Raw genomic sequence first — 24364 nt, forward strand, 5'->3', positions numbered from 1 at the left:
AAGTCAGGCAGAGAAAAAGAAATACCACATGTTCTCACTTATTGGTGGGAGCTAAAAATAAATAAATAAATTCACTCACACACACACAAAAAAAAACCGGGGGGGAGGGGGAGAAGATATAACAACTACAATTTTTTTGAAGTTGTTACAACAAGCAAACGGAAAGTACATTCTTGGGTGGGAGGGGGGAGAGGGAGGAGGGAGGGAGATTTCGGTGATGGGCCATAATAATCAACCACATTGTATATTGACAAAATAAAAATTTAAAGGAAAAAAAAAAAAAAAACCACTGAGTCATACACTTTATTTTTATTTATTTATTTTTTTAAAGATGACCAGTAAGGGGATCTTGACTTGGTGTTGTCGGCACCACGCTTTCCCAAGTGAGCTAACCGGACATCCCTATATAGGGATCCGAACCCGTGGCCTTGGTGTTACCAGCACCACACTCTCCCAAGTGAGCCATGGGCTGGCCCTTGAGTCATACACTTTAAAAGGGTGAATTTTATGGTATATGAATTATATCTCAAAAAAAGAGGGGGGATCTCCTGACTCCCAAACCCTAGTCCTCATCCATGGAGGCAACTAATGTTCTTTCTTACCATTCCTGAAATAGACTGTAAATATGCAAATATATATTTGTTGGTTTATAGTTCCCTTGTTAAAAGCAGAATTATGAGCATAGCAAACACATTGTTCTAGACTTTTTTTTCCTCTTTACAATATAACTTGCAGGTTATTCCATTTCAGTATATGTAAATATTCTTTATTCCTCTCTGTTTTTGGATACTCTATAATTTAGCTAGCTAATCTCTTGCTGATACAAATAATGTTGCAATTAATTTCTTTGTATATATTTCCAACTCTAGAATGCTTTCAAAAATTGTGGGATCAATTGCAATGTATCACTAAGTTTTATTAAATAAATGCATATGTCTTATATTTCAGCATTCTCTATTTCAGTTATTTTTTAAAAAGGAGGGGGATAGGATGAGGGTTGATTTACAACTTCAAGAGACCTAATAGTGACACCTACTGGAAAAAATGTCAGAATAAATTTTGAACCATTAAATCTTTAAAATTTTTGACTAGTTTTGTTGTGGGGCAAATGCACAGAGGAATCCAAGCCCAACGTTTGCGTTGTAGTTTTATAACTCTTTATTTTAGTGTTGCGGCTCTTTGTTCAGTGTTATAGCGCCTCTTTTTGCTTGCAAGCAAGGAGAACACTGGAGGGCAGAAACCCCCAAGCCAGTGTCTCCCCGAACAAAGGAACTGACCCCTTTATATAGCCTAAATTCCTGCCCTTCTCCCTCCTAGGTTCTCATTTAGGTCCTCTTATGTAAATGAGGGATGCTGTCCTGCTAATATGGATTGGCTGGTTATGGGACACAGTCTGTTGGTCACTTTAGGAGCCTAATTTGCCTCTGGCCCCTGGAGGAGGAGTGTGAGACTGCTGTTATCTCATAGAAGGTGGGCCCAAGAAGCAAGCAGGGTAAATGGCAGGGGCTCGAGCATAAAGTTTCTAAAACAGTTTCTCAAGTAGAAAAGGGAAAAGCTTCACAATTAAAAATGCTTAGGGTTCCCTGCAATAGTTTTATGTTTCTATTAATCAGGAAGAAATTTGTTATTTTACCATAGGAGTTTTTATAATAAGTAAATATAATTAAGTTTATAGGATGCTTTTTGATATTCCACAAAATTACAGATGAAAATGTATTTTCTTTTTTCAGGATAAAGTCATTTTGGGAACTGATTACCCCTTTCCACTAGGTGAGCTAGAACCTGGGAAACTGATAGAGTCCATGGAAGACTTTGATGAAGAAACAAAGGTAAATGCCTTTTACTTCATGATCTTCTACTGCGTTTTACTACTTTAACTGGGTATGGTTTCAGAGCACTTTGGTACATGATAACAAAGAACAGATGAAACATTACACTTAATATGCCTAGAACAATGACTATCTCTAGAAACTATTACTCTAAATTATTAAAGGGAAAAGGAATGTTAAAAAGTTGAAAGCCTATTACAACTAAATTTATAAAGCCAAGGAGGAAAAAAAACTGTAAAGAAGTATATCATAGTAATACATGCTTTCATGTTAGATGGAGCATAAGAAAAATAATGTCTAAATTTTTCCTTTACTATTTCTATACTAATCTACCAGTCTCAAAATTTGTAATGAGTAGTTATTTGGATATTGAGACTAAAGTCTTGATTAACAAGGATGTAAGGAATCAGAACCCTCAAGTAACTGGAATTTTTTTTTTTTTTTTTTTTTGCATTTGACTGTTTAGTGGTATAGTGCTACCACTACCTAGTCTATTCCTTAAGCCCCTGAACCAAGTTGAGTTTAAAATAAGATGCAGTGTCCTCAGATTCACTCTCCTTTGCCATCCCCTTCCACACCCCATATGCAAAAACAACCAAGGTCTTCCTAAGGGCTTTACAACCAATCACTGCCAGGGGTCAGGGATGGCCAAAAATGAAAACATGGGTATAATAAACTAAATAAATCTTAAAGTCTTAGTCAGAATCCTTTTGCATAATTTTTGGCGTTCTTCTAAACTAGAATCCAAAAGAACTCTCTCTGTTTTAGGCATTAAAGATATAGCTCATGAAATCTTCAAAATAGGCTTAAAGCACATTAACATATCCAAGAAGAGTTCATTCTGATGCATACTGGTAACAAGTTATTAACTGGGAAACTTCAGACCGTTTTATACAGGAGTCCCCTTTGGCACTTACCCACTTTAAGGCACTAAAAATCTTGAATTGTTAAATATTTAACTACTATGAAGTATGAAGCTGTCCTAAGACTACTTTTTACTTTTTTTTTTTTTACAAAGAAAATGTAAATAATGAAAATGAAAAACTTTCTACAAAGTTAGCCAAAATTAAACCGAAACCAGATTACATCAAGTATCCTAAGACTTCTGCGGAATAGTAATTATTATTTTATGCTTCTTATTATTTTTATCACTTCAAGTTTTTTAAAAATCTTGCATAAAAATTTTAAATTGTCACAAATTCACAATGACATTCTGTACAATGTTCCTCATGATAACATTGTAATAAAACACTGAAAACAATCTTTAGGGGAATAGTTACTAATATATCCATACAATGGAACCTATGCAGCCTAAAAAATATTAGAAATCAATTTATAAGATATATTAAGTTTTTTTTAAAAAGCAAGGTACAAAACAACTTGTATAGTATACTTCCATTTGCAGATAGTATATTATCCATTTGTGAAAAAGAATATTTATATACTAAAATATAAATATTTGCTTACACAAGTACATACACAAAATATCTCTGAAAAGAATAAACAAGAAACTGATGACTCTGGGAAGAAAAAGTGGTAGCTAGGTGGAAGTAATAGAAGGAAGTATCCATTTTATACGTTTTGAATTTTGAACCAGGTGAAGTTAAATACCACTAAAGAAATTTAAAGAAAAATAAATAAATCCATTTGATGAGTACAACACTGGAGGTATACAGGCAGACACGTTCCACCATGTGGAGGAGAAAAACAAGACATCGTAATCATAATACAGATGATCCCCAATGTATAATGGTTTAACTTAAGATTATTCAACTTTACGATGATGTGAAAGTGATATGCATTCAGTAGAAACCATACTTCAAATTTTGAATTTTGCTTTTTTCCTGGGCTATGATACTCTCTCACAATACTGGGGAGCAACAGTGAGGCACAGCTCCCAGTCAGCCACTCAATCATGAAAGTAAACAACTGATATTGTACTTCACGGTGTACTGTATACAATAAATTACATGAGATATTCAACACTATTATAAAATAGGCTTTGTGTTATATGATTTTACCCAACTGTAAGCTAATATAAGTGTTCTGAGCATGTTTAGGGTAGGCTAGGCTAAGCTATGATGTTCAGTAACTTAGGTGTATTAAATGCATTTCAACTTACGATATAACCCCATTGTAAGTCAAGAAGCATCTGTGTAACATGGATGTAGCCCCTGATCCCTTGAATCCAGGATCAGATCTCTGTCCAACATAACAAAGGGTACGTCTTTCAAAACATATTTAGTACCAACCTATTTTTAAATGTAATGCAAATGGTTTCTCTGAGCAGCAATAGTCACTTCTGAAATCTTCCTCTAGAGAAGGATGGCCCAAGTGGACAACAGGGAAAAACACTGAGTAAGAGGCCCTTGCCTCAAATCACTTCCTTCAAGGCAGTGTAGAAACCATGAAGTAGTCATAATAGATAAAGATACATTGATGGTATGAATGTTGTACAGCCCCATACATGGTTCCTTCCACCCTCAACTACCTGCCTGTCCTTTGCTCTATTAGGGTATCACATAGTTGCCCCTCAAATCACTTCTTTCTGCAAAGTTGATATAGTCTATGGCTGGGGAGTACTTGGAGAAAAATTGGAAAGCCCCTTTTTCATGCGAAATTTATGAGATGTACAGATTTGTATCCTCATCTGAGACCCTTCTTATGTATCATTACTCTTGCACTGAAAGAGCTCTCCTTTTATTTAGGGCCATGTGAAAGGACAATGCATACACCTAGAGCTGGATGTCTAGATGATTTCTGGCACTGTTTCCAACTCTCCTGTCCTGCAGACTTAAACTGTACATCTTCTCTGTATTTGCCTCCAAATAGTTCTTAAAACCACTAAAGGGTTCAACCAAAGGTTTCCAAAGAAGGGAATTTCCCTAGGAGGACTCTCTCCCCCTTATAAGTCTTTCTTTTCCTCCTACAACCAAGTTTCAGCTTTAGATTTCAAATAGTGGGACAAAACAGTGTAAAGAGGCTTTTAGTAAGAGATTCATTATATAACCTGCTAATATTTTTCTCTCATATTGGGGAGCTTATTTTTTAAAAACCTAATAAAGACACTCAATAAAGTACTTATAAAACAACCAATACTGCTTTAAAATAAAACTTTTTCTCTCTCCTTTTTCAGGATAAACTCAAGGCTGGCAATGCCCTGGCATTTTTGGGTCTTGAAAGAAAACAATTTGAGTGACTAAATTTACTACGAGGCAAACTTTCAAGAAGATATTTCATTTTTGTTTTTAAATATGCATCTCAGAAGCATAATCAAGATCCTGTTTTGAACTATTTTACATAGAAAAAGAATATCCCCAAATATCCTAAATTGTTCATAACAAAAATAATTCACAAATGCTTTCATTCTGAAAAGTAGTACATTATTTCACTTGCAAATCAAAAATGATTTCCCTAGCGCCTTCCTAATTAATTTGGAAGAGATAAAAAAAAAATGTCATTAATGATTTGTATGGAGAAAAACTAATACTAGATTCATCACAGAGGACTCACGTAGATTACATTTTGAGCAAGGATATGTGAATTGGGCCTAAATAACCTGTTTTATTCACTTTTAACACCTTCCATTAGCCCAGAACTGGGCTGAGAATGCCTCAGCCTCCACAAAATAAATGGCGTACATATAGAATATCCATAACCTCAAGGAGCTTACAGCCCAATGAAGAAAGCAAAACACATGTTCATGGAGTAATTACTAAGCAGTATAACATGAGTGTCAAAGAAGTTTCAATATGAGGAATTCATTTTGGTCTCAAACTATTGGGAAGATCACAGAGGTTGGGACTTGGGCTGAGTGCAGGAGGATGAACAAGGCTTTTTGAGGGTTAGTAGATGGGAAATAGATAGGAAAAAAGCTATGGGAGAAAAGCTGTAGTTTCAAACTGAATGAGACTTATGCACTCTGGAGAAAAGTTCCAGTCTATAAATTTACTTTTACCAGAACCTCTTTTAATTTAAAATACCCAGCAAAAGGTATAAAGCTAGCTATGGAGAGTGAGCAGGGCAATAGCAAGGAAGCCTTATTCCACTCACTTCATTTATGGTTCCACTTGGGCTGCTGAAAAGGAACTTGGTCCTAAGAGGGGTGATGAACATCTATGGCTCATAAACCTCTGGCTGAATTCCAAAAACAAATATAATTGTTAAAAACTACCCTCTTACTTTGGATTCATTCATCCTTCTCTTTCCTTCCATCAATCCAGAAAACCAAGAGTTGAATATTAACATGTAATTTGTACTGGCCCCTCTCCAGAAATAAAGAAAAGATCTAAGTCTTACTAAACTATGCCTATCCCATTATTTTCACTTTATACACTTCATTGCTCCACCTCTTTCTTGCCCTCCTGTTGCTTTCTAGGACTTCACCCATCTGCCACTCTGATTATTACTCCAATCTGCCTAAAAACAAAAAGTTGAATAAAGCAACAACACAAAGCATTTGCTATTGTTTTCTCCTTCCCCAATCTTTCAGGGAACTGTCTATTCCTTTTCACATATTCTACATTTGAACACTTTGAACATAGTGTTTAATGACTGTTTTATTTTAAAGAGTAACCTGAACAATTTATTTAATATTATACACACATACAGTGAATGACTATATTCATATTCACAGAGTGTTTTCTATGTGTCAGGATTGTAGGAATGCTCCAGACACTGGAGGTATAGAAGTAAACAAAAAGGATAAAATTCTACCTCTGACAAAGCCTAGAATCTGGAGGGTAAGAAACATAAATAAATAAAGGAAGGAGGAAACAGAAAGGAGGAATAGAAGGAGGAATGGAAGGAGGAAAGAAAGAAGGAATTTTTTTCTTATACTGATAAATACAATGAAGAAATTAAAACAGGGAAATGTGATAAAGAGTGACTGGGAGAAAGATGGGGGATAAAATATTAAACTGTAGCGCCAGAGAAGGCCTCTTTAAAGACCTCTAACTGCAACTTGAATGATAGAAGGGTACAGCCATGGAGAAGAACCTTCTGGGCTCTAAGGCAGAAAAGAGCTTATAGCTGGAGTGAGTGAGCAAGGGGTAGAGAGGTAGAAGATACAGCCAAAAAGTTGGCCAGATCAGTAGACCATGGTCAAGAGTTTAGATTTTCATATTAAGTTCCATGGGAAATCACTGGAGATTTTTAAATAGGTCTGTGACATTCTCTGACCTTTTCTTTAAAAAAAAAAAAAACATTAACAGCTGTATAGAAAATTATTAAAGGGGGTCAAGAATGAAAGTAGGAAAACTAAGCAAGAAATGATGGTGACTTGGGCAAGTGTTGCTTTGCCTCCCACAGATTTGTCACCCCTTTTCCCCTGGGTGATGGAGCCGCCAAAGATTACTCAAAGCCCATCTCTTCTGAGCAGTGAGAAGCCTGAAAAGTCCTGGATTCTATCTTTAGTCCCTTTTCTGTTGCATTCTGAGAAATGAAAAGGAAGGGCCTCCCCTGAACCTCAGTATTCCTCACTGGAAAATGGGAGTAATAAACAGGTGGGGTTTTTGCTAAGTATAGTTTAACAAGTTTAACAATAGAAGCTGGTAACATGCAATTAGGTCAATCCATGAACGAACGCTTGATTTTAGCAAACATTCTCTTCTTACAGCAATTTCCCGGTATCTTTACATATCAATCAGTAACTTGTCTGCCTTTGAACCAGCAGCCTTGCTGTGTTACAACTCTTTATCTTAAAACACAAAAAAAATAGCCCAAGGAAAATTTCCTATCCTTTGCAAGGTCAATATTTGAAACTGCAAGGCTTTGGAAAACCAGGGCCTGTGGAGTACATATGCTTTATGCATACTCTACAGGTAAGAATAGTAGTAGAGTGGGGATGGTGAGATGTGTTTGTTGGTAGAACCAACAGCACTTAATGATGGACTGAATGTGAGGAAGGGGGAGAAAAGAAGGAAAGAAATCGAGGTTGACTCATAGGAGTGCGGGTGCATGTATAAGCACCATGGTTTATTTAATCAATCTCCCATATTTGTACATTTAGATAATTTCCAACATTTTGCAATTACAAATAGTACTTCAATAAAATGAGATCATTTCCCAGATCATACATAAGGATAAACTACAGCTCCAATTGGATCAAAGGTTTAACTATAAAAAAATTAAACTGAGCTGGCCAGTTAGCTCAGTTGGTTGGAGAATGGTGCTGATAACACCAAGGTCTGGGGTTCAAGCCCTGTACCAGCCAGCAGGGGGCTGAAGGGGTGGGGGGTAGGGAGTGAGAGAATTAACCTGTGTAGATACTAGAAGAAAAGATAATTGAATTACTTTTTATTCTGGGTGTAGAGAAGTGTTTCTAACTATAGAGAAGGGTTTTCTAATTATGACTTTTTTGGGTGCATAATCCTGGAGACACTTACGTGTTGAGATGTAATTAATGGAATTAAACTTATCCATACTTTAGATATAGATGCCTTGACTCCCATGTTTTTTACCTAAGATTTATTACCATTTACCATGATGCAAAAGACTAAGAGAGAAACAGGCTTTGGAGGGAAGAAAATCAACAGTTCTGTAGTTGGACTTATATTTCTTATATGCCTCTTTGACATTTAAGTAGGAGCATCTAATAAGAGTTCAAGAGAGGGGTTGGGGAAGGGTCATCAATGTATAGAAGAAAGAGACAATCATTATATAAATGAGACTAAATAAAATAACCTGGAGTAAAAACAAAGCCAAGTAAGTCCCTGAGTTTAGTCTGATACAATCCATCTCCCACCCTGGTGCCAGAGAGAGAAAAATTTCTGAAGTATATATCTGATCATATTTCTAAACTCTCTCTCTCTCTGTGTCTCTCTTAAAACTTCTCAGGATCTAAAGTGGTGGTGTCTAGCCTTTGGGATTTCATTGATCAGTACCTGCCCCTTTTAAAACTTGTACTGATATCTCTAATAGATCATACCTCTTATTTTGCATTGCATACTATTCTTCCTTCTAGACTGGACTTCCTTGACAGCAGGAACTATGCCTTCATTTACTCACACATTCAACAAAATTTACTAAGAACTTACTATGGGCCAAGAACCATGCTAGGTGCTGGGATAAGGTAAGTAAAAATAAACATGGTTTCTGCCCTCAGTTGGGCTTATAATCTAGTTAGGGAAACAGGTAATAAATAAGCATCAATATAAAATTGATACCATGACAAGAACTAAAAGGACAGGGACATAGTGTATAGAAAGGTCATTATAAGGGATTTGTCCTAGTCAGAGAGTTGGGGAAGGACTTTTCAGAAGTTTTGCTTGAGCTGGGATCTGAAGAGCTAAAAAATCTAAAAGGCAATGAGGATACAAGAGTATTCCAGGCAGAGAGAATAGCATAAATATAAGCCTTGTGGCATGACAGAACACAGCAAGAAAGAAGACCACTGGGGCTGGAGGTGAGAAAGGAAGACATTTCTGGTATAACATGGCAAGATCATGTGAGGCCAGAGGTCAGTTGAGGAATTTTGTCTATTGATAAGCAATGAGAAGGTTTTTAAGTAGGAGATGACATTAACTAGAGTTGAATTTTGAATTCTGGCTGGCTGCAGGATGGCAACAGCTTGAGGGGGAGCTTAAGTGGGATAGCTTAGACAAAGGTGGTGGCAGTGCTGATGGTGGAGATACACATATAGACTCCAGAGGTAAGGAAGGTCACTTAAAAGGCCTTGATGATAGACTGGGGATATCAAAGATGATCGCTGGTCACTGCGACAGACACAGAGAGAAAACCAGGTTTGAAGAGCAGGATTATGAGTTTAGTTTTTGGACATACGATAGTGTCCCCTTATCTATGGTTTTGCTTTCCATGGCTACAGTTCCCTATACCAACTGCAGTCTGAAAATATTAAATAGAAAATTCCAGAAATAAACAATTAGTAAGTTTTAAATTACACACTGTTCTGAGTAGCATAATGAAATGAAATCTCATGCCATCTGTCCCGCCCAGGATGTAGGTCATCCCTTCGTCCAGAGTCTCCATACTGTCTCAGTTATCAGATCCACTGTCCGATATCTCAGTGCAAGTAACCCTTATTTTACTTAATAATGGCCCCACAGTGCAAGAGTAGTTATGCTAGCAATCAGATATGCCAAAGAGAATCTGTAAAGTGTTTCCTTTAAGTGAAAAGGGGAAATTTCTTGACTTAATAAGGAAAGAAAATGTTGTATGCTGTGATTTCTAAGTGTGATTTCTACACTAAGAATATTATTATATCCTTGAATTGTAAAGAAGAAAAAAACAAATTCATGCAAAACAGCTGCAAAAGTTATGGCCACAGTGCCATATGTTCCAATATATTGTTATAATCATTCTATTTTACTATTAGTTGTTGTTGTTAATCTCTTACCTAATTTATAAATTAAACTTTATCATAGGTATGTATGTATAGGAAAAAACATAGTATACACTCATATAGGGTTTGGTGCTATCTGCAGTTTCAGGCATCCACTGGGGTCTTGAAACGTAGCCCCTAAGGATAAGGAGGGACTACTGTACTGAATTTTAATGCCTTTGAGTCACACAAAATGGGAAGTCAAGTATACAGACTTATACAATTCGAATTTCTTAGCCCATAGTAACATCTCCATAAACATTTGTTGAATAATAAAATAGTAAAACTAGTAAAATAAATAAATAAATAAATAAACAAATGGATCTTCCTAAGATGAGCAAAGCAAGGAGTTAAAAAACCAATCCTCATTGGGTGTGTGGGGAATTCACATAGTTCTGAGTATAATCCAAATGGCTAGGCATCATAAATTTGTGACTATTCACAATGGCTTAAGTCGTCATTATCCTAGTGATAACTCCTCTACAGAATCCATTCGTTCCTTCCGGGCATCTCCAAAGAATGCTATATTAGTTTGCTAGGGCTGCTGTCACAAAGTACACAGACTGGATGCCTTAAACAACAGAAATTTATTTTCTCACAGTCCTGGAAGCTAGAAGTCTAAGATCAAACTGACAGCAGGATTGGTTTCTTCTCAGGCCTCTCTCCTTAGCTCATAGACTGGTGTCTTCTCCCTGTGTCTTCACATGGTCTTACTTCTGTATGGGTCTACATTCGACTTTCGACTTTCCTCTTCTTCCAAGGATACTATTTGGTAATAGCAGATACTCTTCTCAGATGCCATTAGAAGTACAAGGTTCTGAGCAAAGGTAAAGAGAAGAGCTTTCTCAGTGCCATATTTCATTGCCTGGCCCTAGAACAATACTGCTCACACCAGAATCTAGAAAAGTCTTTCAGGAATTATAAGCCTTTTCTCTCCTTCCTTATCTACCACAAGTACTTCTCCAAAATATACCCTGAAAAAAAAAAAAAAATCACATCCATCACCAGATTCTAAAGGAGAAACAAACATTCATACTTACACAAGCATTTCTCTCTATTCCTTGTACAGTATCTTCCCCTCTTTCCTCTAAAAAGGAAGCCAGCTGACTCATCTCAGTTCATATTAACCAACCAGAACACATAAACCTATATTTAAGGTAATCACTTAAGATTAACTTATCTAGATAAATATCAATTTTAAATTTGTTTAACATATGGAGACCATTCTTAAGATTTTTCCCAATCAAAATTGAAACTGAAGTTTCCATTTCTGAAAATAAAAAACTACTCACAACTTAATAAAAAATTTTAGTTTATTTTTGAAAAGACAACACAAACACATGTTAAAGTTCAAACAGATCAAATTCAACCTATGTCGGCCGGCCCGGTGGCACACTGCTACAGTGCGCTGCTTGGGAGCGTGCCGGCGCTCCCACCGAGGGTTAGGATCCCACATACAGACCGGTTCCCGCTCACTGGCTGAGCGAGGTGTGGGGGCAACACCAAGGGTTGCGATCCCGTTGCCGGTCCGGTCTGGTACGGGCATGACACTGAGGGTTGCGATCCGTTGCCGGTCACGAAAAAAGACAAAAAGGAAAAAAAAAAAAAATTCAACCTATGTCTACCAGTCTCCATCTCCAGAAAGAACAAATTTTTACCTGTTTTTTTGTGAGGGTTGCGATCCGTTGCCGGTCACGAAAAAAGACAAAAAGGAAAAAAAAAAAAATTCAACCTATGTCTACCAGTCTCCATCTCCAGAAAGAACAAATTTTTACCTGTTTTTTTGTGTGTGTGTATTCTCATTGCCAAAAACTCACTGCTAAATGCAAGGTCACGTACATTTTTCCTATGTTATTTTGTACAAGTTTTATAATTTTGCATTTTATATTTAGGTCTATGATTCACTTTGAGTTAAAATTTGTGAAAGGCATAAAGTCTATATCTAGATTCACTTTTTTTTTATGTGAATGTCCAGTTGTTCCAGAACCATTTGTTGAAAAGACTATCCTTGTTCCATTGAATTGCTTTTGCTCCTTTGTCAAAGGTGGGTTGACTGTATTTGTGTGGGCTCCCCATTCTGTATCATTGATCTATGAGTCTATCTTTTACCAATACTACATGTTCTTGATGACTGTAGATTTGAAGTCAGTATCATTCCACCTCGTTCTTCAGTATTGTTGGCTATTCCTGGTCTTTTGCCTTTCCATATAAACTTTAGAATCAATTTGTCAATATCTACAAAATTAATTGCTAGAATTTTGGTTGGAATTGCATTGAATTTGTATGCTAAGTTGGGAAGAATTGACTTTTAAATTGGGTCTTCCCATCCATAAGCCCATAATATCCTTCCATTATTAAGATCTTTGATTTCTTTCATCAGGGTTTTGTAGTTTTCTGTATATAAATCCTGTACATACTTTAGATTCAAACCTAAGTATTACTTTGGTGGGGGAGGTACTACTGTAAATGGTATTGTGTTTTTAATTTCAAATTCCAACTGTTTATTGCTGGTATACAGGAAAGCAATAAACTTTTGTATATTCATCTTGTATCATAAAATCTTGCTATCATTGCTGATTAGTTGCAGGAGAATTTGTGTTATTTCTTTGGGATTTTCTACATAAGCAATTACGTCATCTGTGAACAGTTTTATTTCTTCCTTCCCAATCTGCATACCTTTTATTTCCTTTTCTTATTGTGTTAGCTAGGACATCTACTACAAAGCTGAAAAGAGCAGCAAGAGGGGACACCCTTGCCTTGTCCCAGATCTCAGGGGGAAAGAATCTAGTTTCTCGCCAGTATTTGTTAACTATAGGGTTTTTGTACATGCTCTTTATCCAGTTGAGGAAGTTCTCTATTCCTAGTTTACTGAGTTTTTATCATGAATGGATGTTGGAGGTAAGCACTTTTTAAATGTTGCTTGAAATCAGTCCATCCTGGAACTTCTAAGAAACATAAGAATGAGGCAAGCAAAGCGGGTAAGAAATGAAGTTATTTAGGCAACTGTTCACGATAACTGCCTACTATTATCAGATCAATATTCTAGTGCAATGGGGCAGGCAGCGCCATGATACAGCAGTATGCTGACCCAGGAGCCCCAAAACAATGACAAACAAAAAGCCTGGAGCTTTAATAGGGCATCACTTGCCTTTCAAAAGTATGTCTGCTTGTACTGTGGTCTTTGGCAAATAGTTAAAATTCAAAACGTACAAGCTTTATTCACACACAATAGGGATTGGTCCAGAGTCAGACACCAACTCCCAGAGTTACGTTCTGTAGCATCTTCTGTAAGGGAGAGGAGAAGTGGTGAATCGACAAGTATGTGGGATGTTACTGTATCAAATGCTAACGATAAACTTTTTATTCAGTTGCTCTTTCACTGTTTCTCTCCAACCTTTTCTCGCAGAAACCATAGCACAATTAAAAACACACTCCCAGTCTGGACTCAAGACCTGTTTTACAAATTTATTGTAGTTCCTCCAGTTTCTGAATGGGTAACGTTTGGCACCTAACTTTAAAAAACAAACCCATGGCCTGCATGGTGCCAACAAGATAACGTAGGGAAGGGAAGCTCTCAAACGGGGACAAACGTGGAGCGTTATTTCCTATGCATTATTTCCCAGCCAGCTCCTTCCTAGAGCCGCCCATTGGACGGAAGCCGTTCCTGGTGGACACTGGAGTCGCACCCCTACGAGACGGCGCTGACCAACCCGAAAGGAAAATGGAGGCTGTGGAATAAGGCCGCGACAGGGAAAGACTTTTCTCTTCTTAAAGAGCCGCCAGACTCCGTCTCAGGAAGAACCCGCCGGGGCCTCAGAGCCCACCCCCCAGGACTCCACTGCGCAGCCTCCAGACAGCCTCTCTCTCCACCAAACGCGAGCCTAGACTTTTCCATCGGGTCGTCCCCTCGCGTTCGCCCCGCCAACCCTACCCTACACCCGGCATGCATCGCGCCGACCTTTTCCTTCCGAGCCGACCCCCGCCTTCGGCGCCTCCCAATGACACGCGGCGCGGAGCATTGACAACCGTGCGCGAGAGCGTGATCGGGGGCAGAAAAGAGAAAGCAAAACACTAGGGCGAGCCGGTGGGGGCTGCCCCCGCGCACGCGCGCAGGCGGTGGCGGGATTGAAAAGGGAGGTTCGTGGTCTACGGCGAGCGGAGTGGGGCGGGGCCGCGCGGCCTTGGCCGGGAGTCCGCGAGCTGGGAGGGGAGGGGGGTGGGTTCGGGAGCGGGCGGAGGAGGAAGTGTCATGGCGTCGGGCCGTGGAGCTTCTTCTCGCTGGTTCTTTACTCGCGAACAGCTGGAGAACACGCCGAGCCGCCGCTGCGGAGTGGAGGCGGATAAAGAGCTTTCGTGCCGCCAGCAGGCGGCCAACCTCATCCAAGAAATGGGACAGCGTCTCAATGTGTATCCTTTACTATTCTTGGCCTTCCGCCGCTCACCCCTGTCTACCTGGCCCGGTTGCTGGGCCTTGTGCCCCGCGAACATGGCGCCTCCGCCTCGGCATTCGCCGGGCCTCGTCCGCGCTGTGAGGGAGGAAGGCTCGGGCTCCGGCGGCCGCGAGGGCCCAGCGGAGGGGAGGAGGAGAGAGGAACCCGGGGATGCGGACGGGAGGCTGCGTTGTGTAATCTGTTTGGGAAGCGCGTGGTGGCGTCGGGGGACAGGAGGAAGCCCAGGAGAGAGGCGATTTTAAGGATTATCGCAGAGAAAGGGTGGCTCCTTCTATTCCCCGTCCGAGAAGGGGTTGAGAGGTAGGAAACTTAGAGAAACAGCAAGGTTTAATCCTTTCCCCGCAGTCCTCGCCGGCTTGATGGCGGTTCTCTTGTACCTTGGGAGCGCACTGGAGGTCTTTATATTCTTGGTGTGGTTTTCTACGGGCGTGTGCACGCGGGTTTCAACTGTTTGCTATTGAATTTAGTCATTCGTAGCCATTGATAAATAGTTCCAGGGCTTTCTTAATAGTAGTATGACAGTGAAACGCTCAGCAGTTGTTATTCCTATTTGCTTGGCGTCGAGCCTGTTTTCTGCCTACCCCCTCCACCTCGCGGGCTTTTATTTTTCAGTTTTTGGGAGGCATTGGAAAAGAACCCGGAGATCGGGAATTTTCCATCAAGATTGGTTTGCAAATGAGATCTTGTTTTTCTCAGATGTTTCCTAAATGTTACGTTCCAGCTCTCAGCTTACAATAAACACTGCGATTGTTTATATGCACAGGTTTTATATGTACCATTCTTTCACCAAATTCAATAGAAATGTAAGTACTATTTCATTGTCAGTTTTTACTGCTACCAAATTTTAAAGTAAATCGATGTGCATAAAAAAATTCGTTGGTTTTAATGTTATTTTAGTGTTCTGAATTAACGGTAAAGGTAACTCACGTGATAAACGTTTTGCTTCAAATATGGAGATTTTGTTTTTGTGATTTTTTAGTTTGTGATGAATCAAATTGCAAGCACCATTTCAGGCTCTGCCAGGCCTTTTAAGCTAAAAGATAAAAAAAAGAAACATTTCCTTTCTCAAAGAGTTATTACATCGATTTTCTTCATTTAAGTTTTATATTTAACATTTGACTAATTTCAATGCTAATGTATAGTATAATTTGGGCAAGCCTACTTGTTCTGTGACACATCTTAACTGTTGGACTGATACTGTGTGAAATATTGTGAATTGGGATTAATGTAATTGTTACATTCTTTTGAAATAACCCTTTCAAAGAGCTAGTTGTTTGTTTAGCAGAAATAATTGCTAACACAATGATTTAAGACGTCAAACGTTTCTGTTTATAATACTAATACATTAGTATTAGTTGTCTCTTTAAATTTTTGGTGTTTGAAATGTCAACTCTTGCTTCAAACATGTCAGAAGTATGTTTTTATATTATTAGTTTTGATGTAAAATTTACACTCCTGTACTAAGGTGCTGATTTTGAACATAACTTGTAAATCTTCACAAGTAGAGTAATGGCATTTAGTTGAAATATTTGTTATGAAGAGTTGAGCTTAGTGTGTGTGCTTTTCAGAGTAACATGCCTACTGAGTTGCATAATTAACAGAGAAAATTGCTGGCTTTATTTTTTACTTTTTCTATCACATTTGTTTTTAGAATGTTATTCTGAAAGGTTCGTGTAGAAAAATGGGTCCGAGAAGACTATGCTAATTTTGTATAGTCCTTTCTTAATTGCTAAGAGAACAGTCTTGGAAAAGGTCCTTAGAATATTACTTTTGGAGTGGAAGGATAAGATTCATGGTTTAGATTGATTTCTACTTTAATCTCCTCTGATAATAAGTCTGACTTAGGTTGTAAATTGGCATATAGCTTTATGTTAAACAGTATACATTTTTATATACATTTTGGTCTTTTGCAGTCCCCCTTGTTTCTAGAACTCTTTCTCTTTTAAATCTGGGTGATTCTTGCTGTGTTGTTTCCAGTTTTCTAGTTATTTCTTGTAAATAGCATTTATTCTTTGTATGGCTACACATATCCCCTTTGAGGAATCAGGCTTACTTTTCTACTTCCAGTAAATGATCTGTACACAAGTCTTCACTTTTTTTTTTTGAGCCCTCCCTCTTTTCTAATTTGTCTTTATGGCCTGTTTGTTGTGCTTTAAAACAAGTATCTAGCTTAAAGCCAGAATTCACAACTTTAAATTGACTGGTGACACCTAGGTCATTTGCATTCTGGCTTTCACTGTTTTAAGTCTCATTCAATAAAAAGGCTTTTACCCTTTTATCCTCTTTAGTGTCCTATATGTGTATGAAGGTAAATTTCACCTTTTTACATTGAATCATTAGCAGGATAATTGAAATCTGATGTTAATTTCTGTTTTGAGAAGCAACATTGAACCCTTCATATTTAGCTGTTGTCTTTTATACCTTTGCTATTTATAATATTAAAAGTGTTATTAATATCTGTGTTGGTGCACTTGCTTCAATTGCACAGCCTCACTCTTATCTCCTCCCCCCATTCCCCCGCCCTGCCATTCTTTTAGGGTGAAGGGGGTGGTCTCAAATTGAACGTGAGTCACTTTTAAATTTGTATTTTCGCACATCACTGGGAAGACTTTTCTTATGGGGTTATAACGGAATGTCATAATAAACTTTTAAAAAGCATGAGTCTTCTCCACAAAGTAAACTGAACACCATTTGGTAAATTAAACCCTATAATAACAAGCTTAAATGTTCAGATACTAGTGACAAACTGTATCTAGTCATAATAAATTCCATGAATTACTCATATTAAAATATTTTTAAATGTTTGTCACTTCATTTTATTTTTCCATGTTGACAGATTTTAAAGTAAAAAACCTAAAAGTAGAATTCTCTTGTATTGAAGAATAAAAGCAGTATCAGCATGTGTTGGTGACCTGGAAACTGTCTCTTATCACTGAGTTCTTTTGTCAGTTTCTCTGAGATTTGAATCACTATCAGCAGTAAATGACTTTTCTACATAGTCTAATTAGATAAATCTATCTTTTGTTCACTGCTGCAATGAGGTTTATGTAATTTGGATTAGTAATTAAAGAATGGCCTTGCTGGGTTGGGCTCAAGACAGATGTAAAATATAAAAGCCCTGGGGCCATCAGTGCCTCTAAGGCACATACTGAAGGAGAGCATACTCCCCAATCAATCTTAGAACTGGTATTAACCCAGCTTCTCTTAGAACCTTTGTTCGTTAATTTGGTTAGTCAAGTTTGTGATGTATTTGTTTCTTCTATGAATTCCAAGTCTAATGAATTCTTTTAAGATCAGGTCTTAAACTGTTTTCTAAGTATTTTTGTTGTCATGGTCTGTTCTCATAGCACTTTTGCAATTTACATGGTCATTTCAATCTTCTGTTTACCTTAGTTCTGTTGCCTCTTTCTTAAGCTCCATCAGTCAAGACTGCATGTAATATGGAAGATTTAAATGTATTGTAGTTCTGTTTAAGGGCCCAACAGTACATGGTGAATTAAGGGCAGTACTCAGAACTAATGATTTTAAGTCATTCACTATAAAGACTTCTAAGAATACGTCATCTATGTCATATCTTGGTTTCATTTTATACATGTTAAGTTAGGTTGGTCAGCAGCTACTGTATTTGCTTGTGCTAAAATTTGATGACCACTTTTTGCTTACAGTCTTTATAATCTTTCTCAATTGACTGGTCTCTTGACTAGTAGATGGCATTTGAAAATTTGAGAATGTTCTTTTTGCGTTCTTTTCTTCCCGTCAAGACTTAAATTGTTTGGAAGAAGTCCATTCATTCATCTATCTAGAGAAGTATCCACAATTCTTGTTCTTTGTCTGATTAGAAGTTACCTATTGTACTGTAAGAGTAGACAGTTTTTTTGGTTTTTGTTTGTTCTTTTTTGGCTTTACTCAGTGTTGTATCACTAGTGTTTAGAAGAGTGCCTCACACAGAGAAGATGTTCAGCAAATATTTATCAGTAGAATGGGTCCAATCTTGTTGCCCAAAGGTTTGTTGAATGAATCCTTCTATATTTTCCTCTGTATATATCCTCCCCACATCAACACATTTAAAATGTTTTCTTTTATTATTGAAAACTCATATAGGAACATGGTAAATAAATAAATCCCCCTCCCATCCAAGAGTCTTAAGTCCCTACCCCCACCTTATAGCATCAGCTGTTAAGGGTTTCTGTGTACCTGTTTAGAAATATATTTTGCATGTACAAACACATATGTATATATTTCTTTTTTAGCACAGAATAGGATTTTTTTCTCTCCACAATTCTTAGATCTAGCGCACAGCACAGCAGCAGTATAAGAACATACAGAATTGGACTCGTTTTAGTTGAGGTTAGGTGTAGCTACTTCTGGGGAAGTAATTTTTAAGATGGCAGTAGAAGGAATAATATAGATTGAACCAATGGTCAATTGGTCTCAAAGCAGAGAGAATACTAAAGCTAGGTTATCTCCACTAGATGGATTTTGAGTGCTCAGTGAATTTTATCTCCTCTAGTAAGAAGTCACCTATTCATCTGTAAATCCCCAAGAACCTTCTGAAGAACAGAGATCACATTTGTAATCTCTTTTTTTTTTTTAATTGAATACTTAGGGATACTTGCTGCTATTCGTAAAATTTAAAGTTTAAATTTAGTTTGTTAATGAATGCTGCCTTTTTGTGAACAACTAATGTGTTCCTTAGCCTGTTGTTTGAGGTTGTTATGAATTTCTCATATGTTGGTAAATATTTTTCTACTTTGTCTTTTAATTTTGTTTATGGGTGTCTTGTTGACAAAGTCTATCAGCCTTTATTTTGCTTTATTTCGTTACCTTTATGTTTATCTAGAGATAAGTATTCACCTTTTTATATAATAATTTTATGAGAAGAGTTTTTTTTATTCTTAGGTTTATTTTATTTATTTATTTTTTTTAAAAGATGACCGGTAAGGGGATCTTAACCCTTGACTTGGTGTTGTCAGCACCACGCTCACCCAGTGAGCAAACCGGCCATCCCCATATGGGATCCGAACCCGTGGCCTTGGTGTTATCAGCACCACAGTCTCCCGAGTGAGCCACAGGCCGGCCCCTTAGGTTTATTTTGATATGTGATATTGAGATTGATATATCTGAGGCCGATATTGTCTTTTTTTCATGCAAATAAGGAAGATAAGAATTACAAAGGTTAAATGTTTTGTCTGAAGTCACCAACAGCAGAGTGACAGGAACAGAAATTAAACCCAGATCTAGACTCCATAGCTCATGCTGTCATCTTGAGGTACCTACCTCAGGTATCTGTTACTTGGAATGTCTTCATAGCTTTGGAATTTTTCACTGAACACAGTATGTGTAAAGCCTTTGTGATGTACTGAGTGTGGTTCTCCAACTACTAACATCAAAATAATCGGGATGTTATTAAAAATAGGCCTTACTGGGCTGTGCCTTAGACTTATGTATTCAGAATATTTGTGGTGGGACCTGGGTTTCTTTACCTTAATATGTTCCCTGGTGATGCTTGCTGATGCCTGCTAAAGTGAGGACCATTGGTTTAAATTTGGCTTTTCTGTGTGTTTCAATACATTGTACTGTGGTCATGTTTTATAGGAGTCAAATCAGCATGTTTATTCTTTACCTTCTAAAGAGTCTTGCAAAATGTAAGTAGATGTTTATATTATTGCTCACTTCTACTTCCACCTTTTAATTTAATAAAGCAGTTAATCCGAGAATAATCTTATGGTCCTGAAGAATAATTTTATTACTTGGAAATACTGCAGAGCTGCCCTTTAGAACTTTCCACAATAATGGAAGTATTCTGTATCTGTTTTTCAGTACAGTAGATACTAACTAAGCACATTTCCTGTAAATTTGAGACAATTAGACTAGGTGATTTCTAAATCCCTTTTCTACTATAAATTGCATGGTTGAAATTTTAAGATCCCACTATGTGACAGGCACTTTAAAGTATATTTGTCTTACTTACTCTTCTTAGGTAAAGTATTCTGAGGAAAACAGACTCAATATATTACTAAGTGACTTGTCCAAAATTAAAACAACCATTATATGACTGGGATTTGAACCCAAGTTTCTTGCCTGATCCCATACTGTAGTTCCCACTTTTTCCTATCCTGGTATGTTTAAGTAGAGTACAGTAGTTCTCGATGCCAGTTATTTCTAAGGCAATGTGTAAAGTAAACAATGAAAGTGACTCTCAGATTTTGATTTGCTTACCTCATTGGACTAAATCCAATGAGTTCCTCTTTTACGGGTTCTGAATTCCTCTTACAGCAATACATCATTCTTAGTATTTATGTATTGTGCATCCCTGTTTTTCCTTAGGGTGCTTTCTGTTTTCTTTCCACGTGACTGCTCTATCAAATATTAAGACTCAGCTGATGTTGCAGCCCCTTCATAAAGCATTTCCCAGATAACTCTACTTCTCCATTTCTAAATTTCTGTCTCTGAAATTAGCTTTTGGTCCTACTTACATCCTGTTGTATTCTATTTAGTGTTCTTTAGTGCTATGGTATGACTGTTTATATGTGAGGTGGGGTTTTTTCTTTTTATTAGAAAATAAAACACAAACGAACAAAACCACTAGACAATGTATAGCTTAATTAATTGTTACAAAGCAGACAACCTTGTAACCACCACCCAAGTCAAGAAGTAGAACTTTGCCAACTACCCCAGAAGTATCCATGTGCTGATCCCAATGTCAACCCCTTCCCTTTCTCCACAAAGTAACCAGTGTTTTTATTGTTATAGTAATCTCTTCAGTTTCTTTATAGTTCAACCATCCTACTCTGCATTCCTAAACAACATAGTTTAGTTTTGCCCATATTGAAAATTTGATATGTCTTCTAAGTCTTTGAATATGCAGGTTTTCTCTCCATCCCATTCTGTCACATAAATTATATATGCTGAAGGACCTACGGTGTATGACCTGTAGAGTTTCCACCTGTCTGGATTTTGCCGATTGTATAGTCATGGTGCTGTTTATCCTGTTCCTTTGTTCATACAGTCTCTGCAAATTGACCATTGGATCCAGAAATTTGATCAGACTCATATTAGATGCCTTTGGCAATACCATAGGTGGAGTTAATGTTCTTTCATCAGGAGGCACCTAATGTCTCTTTTTACGGTGTCTGCAGCTATTGATATTCATGCCTAGATCCTTTCATTAATTGGTGATGCTCTAATTCTATCATCTTTTTCTTCATTTATTAATTGGAATATTTTTAAAATTGAAACACTTTGATTCATCTACTGTATGGACTCAAGTGGTACATATCATGTAGGATAAGTACCAGATTTTTGCCCTATTTTTAAAACACCATTTCGAGATATAATTCACATACCATACATTTTACCCATTGAAAGTATATGATTCATTGGGGGTTTTTTTTTAGTATATTCAGAGTTGTGCATCAATTTTTAAAATCTTCATTACCTCACATCTCCTAGCCACTTCTCCCCATTCATCCTCCATACTATTCCAGACACTTTATATAAAAGGAATCATACGATATGTGGTTCTTTGTGAACTGACTTTTCTCACTTAGCATGATGTTTTTAAGGTTCAACTGTATTGTAGTATGTAACATTACTTTGTTTATTTTTCTTGCTAACTACCCATTATTCCACTGTATAGACATACCACTTTTATTTTTCTTTTTTTGGTGGCTGGCCAGTAGGAGGATCTGAACCAGTGACCTTGGGGTTATAAGGCTGAACTCTAACCAGCTGAGCTAACCAGCCAGCCAACCACATTTTAGATATCCATTCATATGTTTGATTTATCCATTTGTCTATTGATGGACATTTGGGTTGTTAATCACTTTTTAGCTATTATGAATATTGATAATATGAACATTTTATGTACAAGCTTTTGTACGGACATGTATGTTTTGATTTCTCTTGGGTATATACCCAGGAGTACAACTGCTAGATCATATGGTAACTGTAGACCTGAGTAATCTTGAATAGCTTCCTCACTATCTGTTATGACAAGATATTCCAGGATCATCTTGTAAATTTTCTGCTCCAGAAGATTTCAGAGCTAGGATTGGCCATTTCTTTAAGAAAACCTGCTTTCTTTTAGTAGGAAGAGTTATTTCAAGACTACAGCCTGGTCATTAGTGATGCTTATATGGTTTGCTATGTTGGTCAATGTTTCTAGGCATCTTCAGTGAACACAGCTAGGAAATATATATTGAAATATAAAGGAAATATATAGTGTAGTAAATACACATATATAGATATTAACCATGCATGTTGGTATATGTAATGTTTATTACAGGTTGAGTATCCCTTATCCTACATGCTTGAAATCAGAATTGTTTGAGGTTTCAGATTTTTTTTCAGTTTTTGGAGTACTTGTAGAATATTTACCAGTTGAGCATCCCTAATCTGAAAATCTGAAACCCAAAGTACTCCAGTGAGCATTTCCTTTGAGCATCATATTGAAAGTTTTAGATTTTGGCACTTTTCTAATTAGGGGTACTCAACCTATATTGTAATCATTTACACATTAAGTAGATTAAGGGTACTTCAAAAAGTTTGTGAAAAAATAAGAATCTTGCCATGAACTTTTTGAAGACCCCTCTTATTATGTGAAATATATGTATGTATTTACTGTACTTTTTCATATATTTATTTTTAAATACTTAAAATTCCTCATGAGTTCATTCAGATTCAAGACAACAGGGTTTTAAACTTAACATCTTCTGTACTGCATCTCACTCACCTTTTTTTCCCCACACCAAAAATCCTATTTCTCAAGAATGTGGGATGATAGAATTCAAGTATTCCATAATCACTCATTAATTTAATCCCACATTGTGCAAATAAATCTCAGAATAGCATTACTAGCACTACCATTATAATTACCAAGAAGAGTTTAATTTTGCTTTGCTCTCCCCCTTCTCTCCTGGTTTTTAAAAGTTGTACTCTATGTACATTATCTTGAATAACATTGTAGCTCTCCTTTTTGATCATCATTTAAACTTAGTTTAGCTACTAACTATACAAGGGCGCTTCAAAAATTTCATGGAAAAATAGAATTAAAAAAACAATAAGAATCTTTCCATGAACTTTTTGAAGTACCCTTGTAGGATTATTGCTCACTACCAGTTAAGTCTCTATTCATTTTGATTATCTGACATTCTTTTGAAGATCATGGAAACAGTATTCTCTGAATCCTTGCACATGGATAATAGTTTGTGCTCTTTATGTTGAAGGTCAGTTTTGTATATATGATATTTTGGGCTATGCTTTCTTTCCTTGGGTATCTTAAATATATAACTACTTTTTTTTTTTCCAGGCATAAAGCATTGCTGGCAGTTTGCTGGTGATCTAATTTTCTTTTATTTGTTTTTGCCTAAATGGCCAAAGGATTTAAAATCCAGTAATTTTACAAACATAGTACATTTTTATGTCGATTGTTCTGGGTTGATATTTGATATAGTCTGGTGCTTGGTGTGCTCTTTTCACTGTGATTTCAAATCTTTTTTACTTATATTCTTTTGTGTTTTGAATTATTTTCCAAATGTCCATTTGTTTGGAGGTGTGTTAAAGTTTTAATTTTTGGGGGGGGGGTAAAATACACATAAATTTACCATTTTAACCATTTTTAAGTGTACAGTTCAGTGGCATTAAGTACATTACCATTGCTGCGCAACTATCACCACTATCCACCACCAGAACTTTTTCATCTTCCCAAAATGAAACTGCCCAGTAAACAATTCCCCATCCCT

General features: G+C 37.0%; 2 protein-coding genes and 1 long non-coding RNA gene across 8 annotated transcripts in view; 2 read left to right on the forward strand and 1 right to left on the reverse strand.

Moving 5' to 3' along the window:
- Positions 1–5204, forward strand: part of ACMSD (aminocarboxymuconate semialdehyde decarboxylase) — a 66001-nt gene extending 60797 nt beyond the window's left edge. The window contains exons 9-10 of the mRNA XM_008583451.1: positions 1731–1829; positions 4966–5204. Coding sequence (XP_008581673.1) covers positions 1731–1829; positions 4966–5028 — 162 coding nt within the window. The 3' untranslated portion in view covers positions 5029–5204. The remainder of the gene's footprint in view (positions 1–1730; positions 1830–4965) is intronic.
- LOC103599332 overlaps positions 1–14257 on the reverse strand; it is a 40123-nt gene extending 25866 nt beyond the window's left edge. For both annotated transcript variants that reach the window (XR_551280.1, XR_551281.1), the window contains exon 1: positions 14129–14257. This is a non-coding gene — a long non-coding RNA (uncharacterized LOC103599332). The remainder of the gene's footprint in view (positions 1–14128) is intronic.
- Positions 14258–14393: 136 nt separating this feature from the next.
- CCNT2 (cyclin T2) overlaps positions 14394–24364 on the forward strand; it is a 43272-nt gene continuing 33301 nt past the window's right edge. For 3 of the 5 annotated variants that reach the window (XR_551284.1, XM_008583462.1, XM_008583468.1), the window contains exons 1-2: positions 14394–14577; positions 15343–15424. Coding sequence is in view for 2 of the 5 variants with exons in the window: in XM_008583462.1 (XP_008581684.1) it covers positions 14420–14577; positions 15343–15424 (240 nt within the window). In the remaining 3 variants the exon portion in view is untranslated. Of the gene's footprint in view, positions 14578–15342; positions 15425–24364 lie in introns of those variants that run through there. The other 2 variants (XM_008583476.1, XM_008583483.1) reach the window with 2 other exon arrangements.

This window comes from Galeopterus variegatus, unplaced genomic scaffold, assembly GCF_000696425.1.
Source record: "Galeopterus variegatus unplaced genomic scaffold, G_variegatus-3.0.2 Scaffold98, whole genome shotgun sequence".
NCBI lineage: Eukaryota > Metazoa > Chordata > Mammalia > Dermoptera > Cynocephalidae > Galeopterus > Galeopterus variegatus.